This window comes from Haliotis asinina, chromosome 2 (genome assembly GCF_037392515.1).
Source record: "Haliotis asinina isolate JCU_RB_2024 chromosome 2, JCU_Hal_asi_v2, whole genome shotgun sequence".
Taxonomy (NCBI): Eukaryota; Metazoa; Mollusca; class Gastropoda; order Lepetellida; family Haliotidae; genus Haliotis; species Haliotis asinina.
Window position 1 is genome coordinate 62,696,791 of NC_090281.1, and position 18,466 is coordinate 62,715,256.

General features: G+C 38.5%; 2 protein-coding genes across 3 annotated transcripts; one reads left to right on the top strand and one right to left on the bottom strand.

The window, feature by feature from the left end:
* Positions 1-1,605: 1,605 nt before the first annotated feature.
* LOC137272773 (tripartite motif-containing protein 59-like) lies at positions 1,606-6,917 on the bottom strand. Of its 2 annotated transcripts, none has more exons than XM_067805164.1 (2): positions 6,826-6,917; positions 1,606-4,082 (listed from the first exon to the last, which is right to left on the bottom strand). In XM_067805164.1, exon 2 carries the CDS (start codon positions 4,066-4,068, stop codon positions 2,524-2,526), a length of 1,545 nt encoding a protein of 514 aa, XP_067661265.1. In that variant the 5' UTR covers positions 4,069-4,082; positions 6,826-6,917; the 3' UTR covers positions 1,606-2,523. The 2 variants fall into 2 exon arrangements, with proteins under 2 accessions (XP_067661265.1, XP_067661266.1); XM_067805165.1 differs by lacking the exon at positions 6,826-6,917 and adding an exon at positions 6,340-6,445.
* A 4,603-nt stretch (positions 6,918-11,520) lies between these two features.
* Positions 11,521-12,962, top strand: LOC137274097 (eukaryotic translation initiation factor 5A-like). Its single transcript, XM_067807095.1, has one exon. It carries the CDS (start codon positions 11,933-11,935, stop codon positions 12,410-12,412), a length of 480 nt encoding a protein of 159 aa, XP_067663196.1. The 5' UTR covers positions 11,521-11,932; the 3' UTR covers positions 12,413-12,962.
* Positions 12,963-18,466: the final 5,504 nt, after the last annotated feature.

Below are 18,466 nucleotides of genomic sequence, written 5' to 3' on the forward strand. Positions count from 1 at the left end.
TGACGGAACATATTATCGAGGATGGGCAGACGTCTGTGGAGTGTATGTCTAACAGGAGAGCATGATGTCAGTGGTTCGACCCCAGCCACGTCACAGCAAAAGATGCGGGAACATGGTACTTTGTATTTCCCTCCCCTTTTAGGGACTAAAACAAGGACGTGTCGGCTCGGCCTCACTTTGCTGTGTCACCTCCAACACCTGATAAGCCTTTGATTTAAGCATCTGTTCAACTTCGCTCAATCACTCGTTCAACTAACTTGAATGCCTATTGGATTGGAATATGTGTATGTCAATAAATATCCAATGCGTTTTTAAAACAGAGAGTATACAACTAATTATTCATTGATAGATTTGTTATTCTAATTTGAGATACGTCTCGAAAAACATTCTGTCTAGTTTAGTTGCCCCTTTGGAAACCTTTCTTCCCCAACCTTTGGGCGGGGGATAGTAGTAGTTAAAGCTTTTGCTCGTCATACCAAAGACCGGGGTTCGATTCCTTACATGAGTACCTTGTGAGAAGCACGTTCCGCCGTGATATTGCTGAGATATTGCTAAAAGCCTGTGTAAAACTAAACACGCACTTTGAAGGGGAAATGTGAAATATAACCAAGCCCCTGTTTTACTGAAACAAATTACACACAAGCGTCTAAAAATACATTTCGTTATTTTCATTTATATAAACAAAATGTAACTGAGCACCTAGATATGTGGGTGAAAACTGAGCTCCTAGATGTTAAAATATGTTCTTAAACCAAAACCCATCTCTCCATGAAAATCATATGGTTTCTCAGCTAGATATATAAACTACAGTAAACTGAACAAGTTGGCTACATACGAGACAAAAAGTAAAAAAAAAAAAAAAAAAAAGAACAAAAACAACAAACACTTTGCATGCGTTATTGCCTGGAACCCAAACTGGACGACAGTCGCTCCAACGTTTGCTAATAATAGTTTCCGCAGTGCAGTCTTTCTACTTGCAATACGTGCATTAAGCTGGCACAGTCCCAGATACCCAATACGCCGTATGCACAGAGACAGTCCGCTAGATCGCCATGTGAGTGTTTCCCTGTCTGTCTCAGTCCCAGAACCACATTATTTTCCATACTGTATGGTCTTCCCTGCAATGCTTAAGCCCTATCTGAAGCAATCTAGATTTCATCAGGTTCGGAATCTCCGGTGAGGTTTCCAATTTAAATTGGCTGTATTTGTTACTATCAAAGTTATATATTTAAGAAATCAAGCGCTCGTCAATGTTTCCCTCTGTGCGCTGGTCGTCTCATGTAGAGAAAGGCTACTTCGTACTGCAGTAACATTGACAGGTGCGCATATTGCATCCATATTGCTGGTTTCAGTGTTTTAGCTGGCTGCTGCTGAAATATTGCTGGCTACAGCATAAAATCACCTTACTTGTTTGGTAAAATATTCTATAAAGAACGCATACCAAAAACAAATTCTTTCTGTCCTGATATAACGGTTGCACTTGGGATGGGAGTCTGTTTACTTTTGAAGGAAAAACTGGGCATTAGCTCGTGTGGACGCTATGACTGACATATGGGTGGTTGTTTGGCGTATTTGTCAAGTCAGCAAATAAAGGACAAAGAGCAATTTTCCCCACACTCTTATTTATGGACAATACATGCCACCCATCGTGTTTGGTAGTGAGGCGGACAGGACATAAAATCCAATAATTTATTTAATATGATCTAATCAACAGCTGAATCACGTTCATGAAGCTGTTACACTTCTTCAGTAAAATTAGTCAACTTATAGGACTTCAGCTTCAAGCCCAACAATAACTGCAGATATCCTTCATGTTCCAGTTTATTATATGTCATTCTTAAAACAAGGGAAATACACACTTTCCCGATTTACACAACAGCTAACTAAGCTTTGATGAAGAGTGACATCACAAGTCAAGTTTAAATTGACATCCACACAATGCACAACCTGGACGGTAACAATGAACTTTGAAAGACATATTCTCGACCACAGTCTTTGGGGTCACGTTTCACGTCACACGTTCACAAAGCGAAACAGCACTAGTCAATCGTATTTGTGATCTATCCAGAAATATGCTGTCATGAGAATATATTATCCTTTTCCTCGAAAACGAAGCATTTTGAAAACGGACGTGATTGTTAATATTTAGGCTGTATCAGTCTCTTTCCCCTGTATTTCAAATGTAGAATGCAAACTTTCTCGCTATGTTTCATGCTACTTTGCAGTGAACAAGGCGGTATCCCCGTTTACAATACACATCCCCTGGGCTTCCGCTACCAGCATAACCCTTCCGGTAGTAATGAAGTATTGATGACGTCAATCTTGTAAGGCCAGACCTTCACGCAAAAGTGCCGCACTACGTTTCGAAGGTAGCAAAATATGTGATAGAAACAACTGTACACATTGATTTTCATGAAACACAAACAACCCAAGAAGGATTTGTCCTGTAGTTTGATAGTGGCACGCACGGAATAAAATATGGCTTCCCGTCTTAGCGGTGCTGGGTAATGTGAGCAAAGTGGTTCAAGATTCACCTGGATTCTCTTGGTTGAATCTTGAGTGTCTGACGACTCTAAAATCCTGGTTTCTCCTTGCACGAACTGCCCTCGGCCGTTCCCCTACATCTCCTCTACTCCTGTTGGGGGAGTGAGGAACAAGAAGCTCCCGAGGTATCGTCTGCTCGATCGTCGAGTTTTCGTTTCTGACAGGCCGTCTGGTTGTGCGGGGTCTTCTTTGAGAGAGGATTTGGCTTATAGGCAAATCAGATATTTCCGGTGGGTCCTCACCGTCATCACTAGTACTTTCTGTTGCTAGCAATTCCCGCGTTTGGGCCAACCGCAGACGAGATGTGATGGCTCTCAGGAACTCTTCGTCAAAAGAGTCTGGATCAGCGTCCGAGTGAGGGGGATTCAGATTGTCACAGTCATAGGGCAGGGGTCTTTCCCTGTCATACTGTCGTTCACGTTCCTGCTGTTCCTCCATATCATACAACACAAGCTGTTGGGCCGGAACCGGTTCTTTCAAAGTTAGATCTGGTTTGTCCGAAACTTCCCCGAGTCCGCTCATCTCGGAGAGAAATTGTCCTTCATTTGGAACTTCAAACGCACATGAAATAAACAAGTCGTCATCGATGACCTGAGACGCGTTGTTGAATTCCTCCTCCTTTTCTTTAATCTTTTGATTGATGGTAAACAACTGCCGTAGGTCATTAGAAGCCCGAGATTGAGTCAGGCTGTCGTACAGCTTCTGTAGCTGGGTTCCCCACTCGTTCACTTCGATAAATCGAGCATTGATCTTTTGCTTATTGTCTTTGACTTGAGTCTTTACCATCTTTATCAAGGCTTCCTGCCTCCTTTCAAGAAGGAGACGATACTCTATGAAAGTATCCTTGATTGAGACTCGGAGCTGCCTCTCGAGGATGTCCAACCGTTTAGAAGCGTTGGCTAAAGAATCCCATCTCGATTTCATCTTATCCAGGATCTCTTTCGTCTTGTTTTCCATAGTGTCAAACTCCTCTGAACTCTCGCTGACGGCGTCGGTCACGTCGACAATGACGTGACCTTGTTGTTCCTTGTGGTCAAGCACGGTGCAGTCTCGACAGACGGGAAGAAAACACTTCTTGCAGAAGAAATTTAGCGGCTGGCGCTCGTGTTTTGAGCACACATTCTTCGACTTGGCGACTGCTTGGGAGAGGAAGTCCATCATCTGGATAACCCTGTGGTCATTTGGGAGCTGGGCGATTCCTCCACGGCTTAAATAAATCTCCACCCTACACTGAGGACATTTCAAGGCCCCATGTAGGCCTTCATCCAGCCAAGATCGGTCACGTCTGGTTGCTGGCTGACTGTGGTCAAACACCTGCTTCAGACAAGGAAGACAGAAGGTGTGGTTGCATGGTAGAGATTTCGGTGGTCGTTCTTCGTTGTCAAATTTGTCGCGGCATATTTGACACCGGAGAAACTGCTCTTCAAATGTCGCCTCGTCGACAATGAAGCTGCGACCAGTGGCCCCAGCTGACGCACCTGACTGATCTCCATCAGTTACGACATCCCCCGTCTCTGACGACATGGTGGTCTCAAAACCTTTCAGAGAGTAAAAGAAAGATATGTATCATTAACAAAAAGATAGTTGCATTAAAAACAAATTTGTATTCTCAAATTATCTTAAATAATTAATATTAATATACGTATCCAATATAAAAGCCATATCACTTTTAATATTCGGGTACTTAAGTTGCTACAGGCCTCTACGAAGGCAGGTAAATCGCCTTCAAATAACCAGAAAGTATAGTGACTAATGTGCATCTGGCAAAAAAAGTATACAGTGGAAAATTAGATTTAAAAAAAAAACAAAAAAATATTCAAAACGTTAACGTTATCAACATGTTACAATGCTGAATTGACTGGCAGAAACAATGTAAACTAAAGGTCCGGTCCACAACTATATGGGTGTATATTTATTTTTGCCCCCTTCACTCTCCATTCTGGGTTTTGCCACTAAACAATCCGAGGTTCTTTTTTGAGTATTCTGTAACCTAAGTAAAGACGGTCGATACTATCTAAAAAAGGTGACTAAATGAATGAGGAAGTAGAAAATCAGTATCCGCTAATAGTGGCCATATCTATTTCCAAAAATGAGGCAAAAGTGGGGTTCAGATTTTGTACGCACCCAAAGTAAGAAAAGACTCATGCTTCCGAAACTCGCGTTCAATAAATCTTGTTAAACAGCCCTAAAGCTGACAAAGTAAACTAATTCATTACGAAACGGCACTCAGAACGAACACTGTAAGCTTGACAGCAAGACATTCACTGATAAGTTGGGTGACCCCGTCAACCAGTCGTATACCAGTGATCGAGTTCACAAGTTCGCGTCATAAATGACTAACTCTTTTGTTAGCCGAATCCCTTGTGAAACAAAGATGGCGTCCTGCCAATATTTCTACCCAATACAACCTTATGTCTATGTTTGTAGGAAAGACGTGTCTGCCAAATATTGTTTGATCAACACATTCGTGTTTTATGCAACCTTTTGGAAGGAAGTTACTAAAAAAGCATTTACTTAACAAGAAAACACATGTGGCTCATTCATTCATACACACACACACATACATATATATACATACACACACACACACACACACACACATACATATATATACATACACACACACACACACACACACACACACACACACACACACACACACATATATATATATATATATATATATATATATATATATATATATATATATATATATATATATAAAGAAAGAAATCGTAACATACGGATACGGTATAAAGATATCGGTTTATGTATAAAATTCTGTTTATACCAAAGACTATAAGGTATAAGGTATAATAGTATGGAACATGTCAACTATAATGCAGTTTATACCTATATATATTTTATTATTCAGATTAAAATGAATACCAGTGTATATATACATAATTAGGAAATTCAAGTATACAATAGTTTACTGTACAATTTATATTCGGGTTATTACTTATACCTAGGTATCAATTATTTAGAACAAATAAAGTATAACATCGTTTCCAATTGTCTAGATAATATTCAGGTTATAAATAATGTAGACGAAATCAGATATAACAGTTTATAACTATGTATAATGGTAAGGTTATTGCACATACCAAGGTACAAACAATAAAGAAAAAATAAAGTACGGCATCGTTTCCCATACTGTCTAGATAATATTCAGGTTATAAATATTATTGAAGAAATCAAGTATAACATAGTTTATAACTGTGTATAATAGTCAGGTTAATACACATACCAAGGTATAAATAATGTGGAATAAAAACATCAAGTAAACGATTTAGAACAAATCAAGCATAACAAACGTAGAAAACTGTGTGTAGACTCCTCGTGTTATACAAAATAACAAGTTGTAAATATTGTAAATTTATCTGTGAGTACCATTCTAGAACTGCATGTGATACTTTGAAGTACTTTGTTACAGTGTAGCACGTAAAGCTATGTAAAAGACTCTTTCAAAACATTCCTCTTTTAATTCTAAAGACTTGACACTCTTTTAAAGTTAGCTAACATTCTGTGATGCAATACATGTATTTTAGTTCTGTAATGCGGGTTTTACAAACAAATACCCTATCGTGAACAACAAAATTACTACGTTGTAGTTATTGAAAAAAACAGAGTAAATGTTTTATAACAGCATCAGTTGTCATTATATTCATTAGTTTAAAAATTATGAACAATATGAATTAATATTTAATTTAAAATACATGTATACCACATTCTTGTTATTTCGTAAGGATGTCTTAACTTCAAACAGACATTTTCCATGATATCTCAACATACCTTCTTTGATCAAAGGTCTTCACCAAAAGTAGTAAATGTACTTTTGGTCTATCACTTAGAATTGCACTCTGGACGTTTGTGTTTACATCCTCGTACGGCGTTATATAGGCATGACGTGCTAAGAATAACCCTGAATATAAGTGATCACGTGACGATACATACTGTGATCGTCACACAAATCCAGTCTCAGTAGAAAATATAGCCAAATTCAAATGAATTATTAAATATGCACTCGTTATAATGTTGCATGTTTATTTAAAAATCGATTTTAATTAACGCAAAAAATAAAACATTTCTGATAAGGTGTGTTCGCCTTTTGTTGGCGAGTGTTGTGTGGCAGTGTTTACTGGGGTGCTTGGACACGCTCCTGCGTGGGTCATGAATCACAACACTCGGTCCCGTGCCAGAAACCAAAACAAGCCACTCCGTTACGTCCCAAACATATATGACACATAATGCATTGTTAGTTGGCTGAAATGTACAAACCTTCACTGGTTACTTCTTGAAATACAGTCCATTTTTGTGTCAGCCATCTCGGCCGCTTGTGCTCCTGTACTGTTCCATGATCGATCGAGCGCGACATTGACGAACATGTATGGACAGGCCTGAAGTGGGCCGACATAACGCATTACGGTAACTATGCACATGTGTAACGGCAATACAGTTGCTGATCGAATATATATAATGATCCCATCTCTGTGTCAGGCTGTCTGAATCTGGAGAGACAAACGCTTAGCGAAATGACTGAATATTCATAAAAAAATTGCTTTCTGTTGTGAGAAACTTTACCAAGATATTTTGTGAATTAATCTTCTTTAATCTTTTCCATACAACGTGTCGAGATCAGATCCCTTGATTGGGTGAACTGTCAGTGTGAAACGTTGAATGGAAAAGATTAAAGAAGATTAATTCATAAAATATCTTGGTCATCTTTATAAGTTTTAAAGGCCACTATAAGACATCAGGCAAGAACAATGTTTTTAAAACTTTATTGTATACAACACTTCTGATAAACAAATCAAAATTAACAACAACAACAACAACAACAACAACAACAACAAAACAGACCCAAAACAACCACAAAAAACAAAACAACAAACAAAACAAAATGCATTACGGCACATCCGTGTAGCAAGACAAATCGCCGCCAACGTTGTTATAAGTCGAGTGGATTTCAATCCAAGTTTTTTTTTTTAAATTTAAGCATTATGGGCTGAATGATCTGATAAAATGAGTACAGAGTGTACATCATTAAGACTCCATGTCGGAGTTAATCTTTCCTTTGTTTGGACTGAGCGAGCGAGTCAGCGAGTGAGTGAGTGCGTGAGTTTGAGTCAGTGAATCTTTGCGTGAGAGAGTGAACTAAGTCGCCCGGACTTTCTCACTTGTTAAAGGTCCAAACAACGTTAGCTACATACAGAGTGAATGAGTAGGTATGGGTTTGTGGATATTTGAGTGAAAGAGTGAAAATCACAACAATAGTGCTGCAATATTATAAAAGACGGCATAAAGTCATGCTCAGTCACTTACTCGCGCATGTAAAAGAACACAACAATAACAGATGTACACTAGCCACGTTTTACATATTATCTTAAATGTGAACACCATCAAACTATATAGTCCATGCAGTCAGCTTGTCAGCTGATGTGATCGACCAGGTGATGTAGAGTCTCAGTCAGGTGGGAAATAAAAACCCGAGGGAATCTAGACTTGCTTTCATTTAGTGGTTTAGCATTGCTGGTATACGGTTATGCGGTAGGGAAAATAATGTAATTCAGGAATTGTGAGATGGACTAGGTCATATGTGGCCAACAATATATAGCAGTGCTCAATAATAAAGATGGCACGGAATTACTCGCATACATGACCATTTCATATCTACATATATATGTATTGGTGTTGCGATCGCCCAGTTGTGTGTATACGCACGCACCTCTGTACACACACGAGCATAACTGGGACTACACACTTCCCTGTTATCCCGATGTAAACCTGTATATTCACCTAAACATCTGATTTATACGACATGGCTACAGTCGTGATATAGCTACGTGACATTTTCGGAAATATTCGTAATAGTGTTTCTCATATAAAACCTAAAGTGAGTTGTTTGATTGCAATATGTACATGCTACGTTTTCCATTTGTTGGGAATAGTTGTTTCCTAACGACCTATTCGTTGAGAATTATGCTACTTTGTGTGCAAGTGTCTCCTCGTACAACAATAGCCTTGCTACAAGACTTGCCTTGCTTACTATGGGCTTGCTGTTTGCCACCTATGTGCCCATGGGTGTAATGCATTTTTTCTTTTAAATAGGAAAGTGTCGGTAAGGGGACAGGTCTAAGCTAGGACGCTGGTTGAGGGATATTAATATTTTTGTAGAAATACTTATACTATAGTCAGTGGAAAACAAAACGGACATACGTTTTGAAGACTATTTATCAAAAATCGACGTAAACAAGTTTCGTATAGCTCTCTCTCGTTTCCGTTGCTCTTCTCATGACGTATTTACTGAAACTGGCATGTATACAGGTATACAAACGGAAAAAAGAATATGTAAAGTATGTAATATGAATACTGTTGAAGATGAACTACATTTCCCTCTGATATGCCCTGCTTATATGACTCTACGAACAAACTACCTAAAACCATACTTTTATAAGCACCCAAGTGTAAGAATATTAATTTCACTATTAACAGATACTACCACACCACTATTACCGAATCTGGCAATGTACATCTACTTCGCTAGAAGACTAAGAAAACGTATTGTTACAGAGAAGAACTTATAAATGACTTCTGTCTAGTCATGTAAACTCTAAATGTACTACAGGCGTACGGCCTTTTCAGTACTGAAATAAAGATTGATTGATTGATTGATTGATTGATTGATTGATCGATCGATTGATCGATCGACGGTATAGTTGGAAATATGCGGTGACCTGCAATCACCAAAGTGATCTAGCCACTACAAACAATAGTAGCTACTGACATGCATATTCCTAACTGCAAATCACTACGGGTCCACTTAATATTAATTTCCTAATACAATGACGCCTCTCTGATAATATCGAGGCTTCTCATTTGAGAAAAGCCAAATTTCAATCTTATTCTTGCACTGCATCTTACATGTATTTGATTTAGGTTTGGTTGTTGTTTAATGCCGCATTCAGCAATATTAAAACTATTCGTGGCGGTGGTCTGTAAATAATCGAGTGTGGACCAAACAATCCAGTGGTCAGTATCATACGCACAGGTCCACTTATTTCAACATAAAGAATGGTTCGTTAACACATCTATTTATTATTCAATATCCTTTCATATCAGACTTATTTGCGTTTCAGTTTCCATGGCTTACTTTTTTATATTTCATGGGTTTTTCTTTACATGAGAAATGATGTCTACAGAGAACATATAATATGTGAACACAAAATTCGTCCTTTAATAACGCGTTTCCTTCTGATAGATTCGAAACACCCTCTAGGTGGAGACGTTTATTCATCGTCTTATGGGTTTTCGGGGGCCTTGTCTCCACTATCACGTGAACACTTGTAAATGAAGAATCTAACCCAGGTGTCTACTGATATCAATCATAAGAACACGAGTAGATAAAGTTAAAAATATCCGAGGTTTGCCGAGGATATTTCTACCTTTATCAACGAGTGATTACACAATGCCCTTTAGAGAGTGGTCAAATGTAACATATGTCATGTTTGGGATTACACTTTCTTAGTGAAGTACGAATCCTAGTACTTTTTTTGGTTGAGTCTCATCCGGGATTCGAACCCGCACCCTCCGAGCACCTAATCGCCAGCACACAAAGTTAGCCGCGGTGGCTGATCGGGTTAGGCGGCTAACTTTGTGTGCTGGCGATTAGGTGTCAGACTCGGAGGGTGCGGGTTCGAATCCCGGATGGGACTCAACCAAAAAAGTACTAGAATTTGTACTTTACTAAGAAAGTGTAATCCAAAACATGGCATATGTTACTTCATCAACGAGTAACATAATAGTAACATCAACGAGAAATAATTGATATCAGTAGACACGAAGGTGGGATTCTATTTACCGTCAAAAATCATTCTTGATTAGTTTTCAAGGACAAATGTACATATCTCAACACTGTAGTACCATTTAACATGCAGTGCAGCGATGCCATAGCATTGTGACGCCGTAAAGTTCATGACGTCATAGCTTTGTCAGGGCACTGAAGAAAATCTGTCAAAACAATATCTGTTAGGAGATATCATATAATATGATCTCACACAATAGATATCTCCTGTAGAACACAGTTTTGGATGATGAAACATGTCATTAACTTATCATAGACAACATTAGATTTTAAACACAGGCACTCTATCCGAGTATTTAGAATGTCTGTGTGTGGCAACCCAACTTGTCATACAGTGCGTGTAAACATTGCCTATCAAAGCTATCACAGGAAGATGTCTAATCTTCTCTGCTGGATGTTTTTGAGCCTATATTTTCGAAGCTCTCCTAGCGCTAAGATAGTCATAAGTGCCATACACTAACATACACTTACGACAATCTTAGAGCTAAGAGAGCTTCGAAAATATAGGCCCTGGGAAGGACAAAGGCAACAAATAAACATATATCAAAATTTTTAAAAAAATAAAGCTGGAGTGACGTACTTATAATTTATAGGATAGGCAACATGAAAGGTCCGCACTTTTAATTGCCTCTCTAAATATGACATGCTCTAATTTAATTTCTCCTGTTGGTACACGAACTTTCAATAGTTAGTTGGAATTTCTCAAATTTAAATCAAATAAAACATAAATAAATCATTCAAGTCAAAACAATAGAAATACATGTTTTATTATTGGGTATATTTGTTGCGAATTCTACTTCTAAATCACAAGACATTTTAAATTCTATTTTCACAGCTGTTACAATTTGGAAAAGGATATGCTTTTTGTAGTTGCAGAACTTTATGAATTCTAACTTCACTGTGTGGTATATTTCTACACTAGATCAAAACAAGTTTGATTTAAAAATACCTTGGATCTCTGTTAAACTGTACGTTCTGTACTCTAGTGATATTACCTATACAGGTCTCCGTTACAAGAATATATATGACTCATGTCTTATATGGTCGTTTCCTAAAAATATCACGCGACATAGATCGGCGCGCGCAATATTATCCATACAGCAGGATCGACTCACCAAACTTTTATCACCAAAGCAGTGCCCTACCCATACACGTACACCGAAGCGTGGAAATCATTAAGCTTGTCCTGGGCCCGGCCTTCACAATCCATAGCCACAAATAAGGATATTGTCCATGTCGCGCCTGTCGCACTGTAACAGTCCACGTACCGCCTCCACCTGAACTACTTTTGCCGACCTACTTTTCACAAGACCTCGTGTTCGCACAACCCAGCTAACGTTTGTACCGGCGTAGATGTGTTCAGCCAAAGTGTGCTTCTAGGAAATTCTGTCTCACGTTACGAAAAGTACGGGTCGATTGATTGCTTCTTCTGAAGCTAAAAGGAAGACGGTATCGTTACACATCCACCACACTCGCTGACGACAGTCTCAAGTTTGTCAAGCAGACCAATCCACGTAAAACAAGATGGCGGACGCAGCGGACGAGACTTTTGAACAAGCGGGAAGCGGAGCATCGACATCTTATCCTAAACAGTGTTCTGCTTTGAGGAAGAACGAATACGTTGTCCTTAAAAATCGTCCTTGTAAGATAGTGGACCTGTCTACATCAAAGACCGGGAAACATGGTCACGCTAAGGTTCATATAGTAGGTACGGACTTGTTTACTAGTAAAAAATACGAAGATGTCTGCCCGTCCACACACAACATGAATGTCCCGCACGTGAGCAGAATAGAATATCAGGTGATTGATATGGATAGTGATGGGTACTTGAGCCTTATGGACGACAAGAGTGGCACTCGGGACGACATGAAGGTCAGTGAGAAAGATGTGGAAATGAGGAAAGAGTTTGAAGCTCGATTGAAGGATGACGTTCCACCTATAGCTATTGTACTGAAGGCAATGGACGAAGAGGTTGTTATTGGTATCAAATCAGGAAAGGAGTAAGAATATTATTGCCAAGATGGACACGAACAATTCAGATTCTTTTACACGAGTTAAACGTGACTATCTAAAACGTAAACCGGAAGTCGACCCTTTGGGTTACCACGTGGTCGACCGGGTGTCGGGTGATTTTTATGTGAAGCTGATTCTTTCGTCGACAGTTTGTTTTGTGTTAAAGCATGTGGACTACAATTTTGGACTGGATGCAACCATTAATTAATTTGATATTTATTTGCAAAGATTGAGTGGTAAAGATGAAGATTTCGTGACGTTGATGGGGAAAATCGATCAGAAGAATCCATTGTTCGGCGAATTTGTGACTGGTAGGCGTGTTGAACATCGGAGGACGATATGAACTTTTGCTAAGTTAATGAACGTTCATGTTGTATGATCAGTGTATTTAAATAATCATGATCTTATCAACAGTGATAAATTGAGAAACAGTAACTTATTTATCCTATTATTGTCATAACTGAAGGCCTCTGCGTTTAAATAATGTCCTGTACTTTTTGAAATGAGCCACATGACTCAATAAATCAATGATTTGGTAAGATACTGATGTTGGTTTTGTGTTTCTTGTAGACGGGTTATTGGTAACTTAACAAGTCCCATTTTTATCATTATATTTGGTGCGAAATGGGTTATAGTGTGATACCTGTTGCGTATATCTGGTATGTGTATTTGTTGAGACAAAAATTACAATCTTTGTCATGTCTCCATTGTGTACAAGGTTGCTCATATGTGGTCTTCTTGTTGATAAGGAATGGCGTTGTGGGTACGGTGTCCAAACTACACACAACAAGTATTCACAACTGTTGCTTCATGGGCAAAAATTTATTTTTTGTACACTGGATGAAGTGACTATTTCTTTTATTCTCATGTCTTCTCCTGATGGTCAAGCAAAACCACACATGGATAGCACATTTGACAAGTGTTTGAATACCTCTACATACTGACTGATTTGTCTGCAATTTGAAAAGACGAATTACACCCAATCAAAATATACTGGGTAAGAGTTCCGCTCGTTACCCACCACCCCACCCCCATCCAATCCCAACATTACAAACTGACATACATCACTCACCCTAAGTATGCATTCTATAAACTAGAACATGTGGAAGAAAACATTCAGCGAACTTATTTCAGTAATGGAATATTACACCGGGTAAGGTGGAAATATTCTATGTAAGAAAGAGACATATAGGTACAGGTGGAACTCTTTCAAGATATTGGATTGTGTGTGGCATTTTGACTAAGAGTGGGTCAGTCACATGTAATACAAAAGGTTAGGAATGAATTAACTGTAGCCCTACTACAGGGTTGTGTATCATAATATCACATGATGATGTGGCAGGGTTTTTAAAGACTTGGCAGTGTGTAGTTCGTTGTGGCATCCTCACATGTTCCATGGGTTGTGAATTATGGTTTGACTACGTTAGTGGTACAATGGATATTGTCTGCATGCGGGGATAAGTGATGTTAGTAAGTTTGTTTGATTCCCGTTCAAATGTTTAAAATGGAACTGCTTGTTTCCATTTCTGTCCATTTGATGTAGTCTTGTAAGACACACAGTTGTTTAGGGATCCACAAATTCTGGTGCAGAGCTGATTCCCCCACACATGGGGCATACATAGTTACATCCATTTGCCATACCAGAAGTTGATGATTGTGGGTCAGTGGGATGAAATAACAATGAATTTGAGAAGTTTTTACCGGAATGTAAAAAGGTGGATTATTGATGATATCAGTTCTTCAGTGACCACAATTAAGGCGAGTAGATGTGAAGAGAAATATTGTTAGATTTCATAAGTTGGTTGATAATTTAAACATTCCGAAAATTGTCCGCTTCTCTATGACTGAGACACTACCTGTCACGTAACCATGTAACCATGTTAATGGTCATGTCAAATATCACTCTGAACTTGTAGGTTATTTTGTCGTAGCTACCTTCAGGAAGAACGGCTGTATGATGATGGCGATAATGGAATCACATACTTGTGACAGCATATTATGTGTCCAAAGGCTCTCTGTATGGCTGCTGAAGAGCAAATTCTTTTTGGAAGCGACACGGTGGGGTAGCCTAGATGTTAAAGCATTCGCTCGTCACGCTGAAGACCCGGGTTCCATTCCCCACATGGGTACAATGTGTGAAGCCCATTTCTGGTGTCCCCTGCCGTAATATTGCTCGAATATTGCTAAAAAGTGGCGTAAAACTAAACTCACTCAATCTCTTTGGAAGCAGACAAAGCAGGGGCTTGTATGTTGCATTGTAACTTGATTTGTGAAAGTTGTAATGACTTGTAAAGCATGTTTCAGAAAGAAAGATGGGAATGATTTTCAATTTAAGAGGTGAGGATAGTTGAAAATAATGCGAACAGATTTTTAGATGTGGAGACCCCATGATGGTTTAAGGGGTAGAGCATCAGCCAGGATAGTGAATATTTTTTTTGTTTCGTCCATGATCACCTCCATTGTATGATCATGGGTAGAGTATCTGCCAGGGGAGTGGATTTGAATCCTTCAATCTTCTGCCCTCATCACACCAAAAGATTATTCCTTCCTAGCATTCAAAGGGAGTCTTATGTACTGTGAATGTAGTGTGTTGATGGCAATGAGGACTGTCACATTAAAAGTGATTATAATGCTTTATTAGATATGTCTAGATCTCATTCTGATAGAGTATCATTCTGACCAAGTATGAATTTGGATATCTGTGGAATGCCCAAGTAGGTGTTAATAAACTAGGATTTCTTAGATCATTTTCTGTAAGAATTGAGGATATGTATGAGTAATGTGGAGACATAGTATGGCCTCAACAAGTGACACAAGGCTGTACTGTCATATTAAGCAAAGTCTGTGTTTTGAAAGATACTTATTAGATTTTGATATTGTTAAGTACAGAACAGCAATAAGTAAGTTTGGATAAGTTCTCATAATTTAATGGTTGAAAAAGGTAGATTGTTTGATTCCAAATTACAATTCAATGAAAGATTTTGCTGCACTTGGACATTGATGAAAACCATGTTGTGATGGTTTGTCCCAAGTATGAACTTTATAGAGAAAGCTATATATCCACGTCTGTTTGCAGATATCTAAGTATGGCTAAATGTCTTGAGCCGTTGCAAGATGAATGTGCTGGAATTGAACTTAGTTTGTCAAGATTTGTTTATTGCATACTAAGGAGAAAGCAACAGATGAATTTGTTTGAATCTTTATACATCTTATGGGTCTGCCATGATGAGGGGAGGTGAGTGGGCGGGATATGAAATGTTATACACGTTACATTATGATTGAATGTAAAAGTGATTAACCTGTGGTCAAAATCACATTCACTTATTCTCTCGTGTTACAGTTTTCTGAAGTGCTGCAGTAAGCCATGCAGAGTTGTGTCCCTTTGGCATTTCAGGGAGCAATGGTTGTGGGATTGCAACCCTGATCATGTTTCTTGGTTTGTCAGCACCATGCCTGTGCTGAAGGATTTAAAAGCTTAGTCCCTTAAAATATATAATTTTGATAGTAACAAATAGATGCATTTATATTGAAAAGGTGCCCCAGTGAGTTAAAAGAGTCTTGGGAAGTCTAGACATACTTTATTTAGGGCTTTAGCACTGCAGGGGGGTTAGGCAGTAGGGAAAATAACATGGTCCAGGGACTGTGACAGATTTGGTTTAACCCAGTGGACCAAAACCGGCATCCAGTCCCTCATTTTCCCACTTTCAGCTGACATATAAGTGCAACAGCCCTCAACACAAATCACTCTCACCTGTTCATTGTTAGGTTGACAGGACCAGCTTTGATTTAGAATCAAGAATTTATTCAGACTAAGGCTACTGAGAACTCCATGTGCTGGAATTTCTTAGTGTGTGTTATTAACACATTTACCTGCACTGTTTTTTAACCATTTACCTGTACACAGTGATGATATTGATCTGCTGACATTCATTAGCACTGAAACTTGATATCTTTTTTAATGGCTGAACAAATGAAACTGGTTTCAATATCCTCTGCATATCATTGGCAACAAGGCATTTGATTTACTCAACTGAACCTGGTTGTAGGAGGAGCTCGTTCCAGTGAGAAAACACCCTGGTAAGGTCATGTCCAATATCTATTGATAATTTTTCCACTTTACAGAGGCTGTCCATATTTTGCAATGAAATGAGCTATTGTTGAAAATGAAGTAGAACATATTATTGTAAGAAATGATAGACCAAAACTCTGTACACACTTAAAACTTATCTTACTTTCACTCAAAGCAAACATTCTTGTCAAATACAAGTTTTGATCAAAATGTTTTATCAGTGTGATATATTCAATATCTCATGTCTGAAGCTATAGCAACAGTCAATAGACCACTCCTTCATCATGTTCATATGCAAATGTGTCATGTGACATTATCGTTTTCAGAGTTCACTGTCACTGGATAGAAAACAATACACTTGTGTCATTTGATACAAAATTGTAGGGGCTGGCTATTGATGTAGATCATATACTGATAACTGCTGACTGCATAACGATTGAATATTGATAGATATTGGAGGAATAGGCTTGAGTCAAAGTGTCATGTAATTGTATTTCAAATGAATATATTTCATGTCACTGGTGAGTGGTGATGTTTTTGCATGGATTATTAACAAAACAGCGTCCTGATCATAGTCTTGAATAAAGACCTTGTGTGACAAAAATAAAACTTTTTATCCCCCCGGCATGTAGTGTAGGGGGATATAGTCGACGCCTCATCTGCCTGTCCATCCATTCATCCGTCTGTCCGTAATCATTTTGTTTCCGGAGAATAACACAGAAACTGCTCAATATTTTTAGACAAACTTGATAGATGTAATAATCGCAACCTATAGTTGTGCCTTTTGCTATTTACAGAGTTTTGGCATTTTTATTTTTTTTAATTTTTCCATGGAACATTTTGGTGTTAGCCTAATGGTGGGGTGGGCTTCGTTTCCGGAGCAGAACTAAGAAAACGTTCAATATTTTTTCTGCAAAACTTGGTAGATATATCAATCAGAACCTAATGTGGTGCCTTTTGCTATTTACAGGTTCTTGTGATTTATTATTTTCTTGGTTTCCATGGAAACGTTTCGGACTTAGTCTCAAAAGTGAGAGGTGTGTTTTATTTCTGGAGCACAACTCGAAAACTTCTTAATATCTTTCAGTAAAACTTGGTAGGTATATGTGGCAGACTCCAACATGGTGCCTTTTGGTGTTTACAGGTTTTTGTGATTTATAATTTTCTGAGTTTCCATAGAAATGATTCTGACTTAGTCTAAAAAATGATCAAGTACCTATCATTTGATTTGTCCTTTCAGATATGTGGGGGCCGGTGAGATATGTCATCTTCCGATGACTCTTATTGTGATTTATCATTTTTGGGGTTTTCATGGAAACAATTCGGACTGCATCTCGTTTCCGGAGCACACTTGAAAACTATTTAATATCTTTCAGCAAAACTTGGAAGAAATTTGAGGCAGACCACAAAGCGGTGCCTTTTGCTATGTACAAGGTTTTGGCATTTTTATTTTTCCCGGTTTTTGGAAACAATTCAGACTTAGTCTCAAAATGGAGGGATGGGCTTCGTTTCTGGAGCACAGCTCAAAAACCATTTCATATCTTTCAACAGATGTTGGCAGATATATGAGACATATCTTAAAGTGGTGCCTTTGGCTGTTTACAGATATATGGCATATATATTTTTCATGATTTCCATGGAATAAACTTCAACTTATTCTATAATAAACATTAAGTAGCTGTCAGATGATTTGCCTTATAAATATGTGGGGGACAGGGGAATATGTCATCTTCTGATGACTCTTGTTTCCTATTATTTATCGTCATGTCCACAGCCCAGGCTCAATTCCCCACTTGGGTGAAATATGTGAAGTCCATTTCTGGTGCCAGATGCTGTGACATTGCAGGAATATTGTGTTAAACTTAAACTCAGTAATTCACTCACTCCTATTATCAATCAGGTTAGTCAGCCCTATTATATGTACAGCAAGATTAGCCTATTAAAGTAGCTTTCGCTGCAGAGATTTTCCATAACTT

What these genes read in the sequence shown, in the direction of transcription:
- LOC137272773 (XM_067805164.1), bottom strand. Translation starts at nt 4,068, where the DNA reads ATGTCGTCAGAGACGGGGGATGTCGTAACTGATGGAGATCAGTCAGGT.
- LOC137274097 (XM_067807095.1), top strand. Translation starts at nt 11,933, where the DNA reads ATGGCGGACGCAGCGGACGAGACTTTTGAACAAGCGGGAAGCGGAGCA.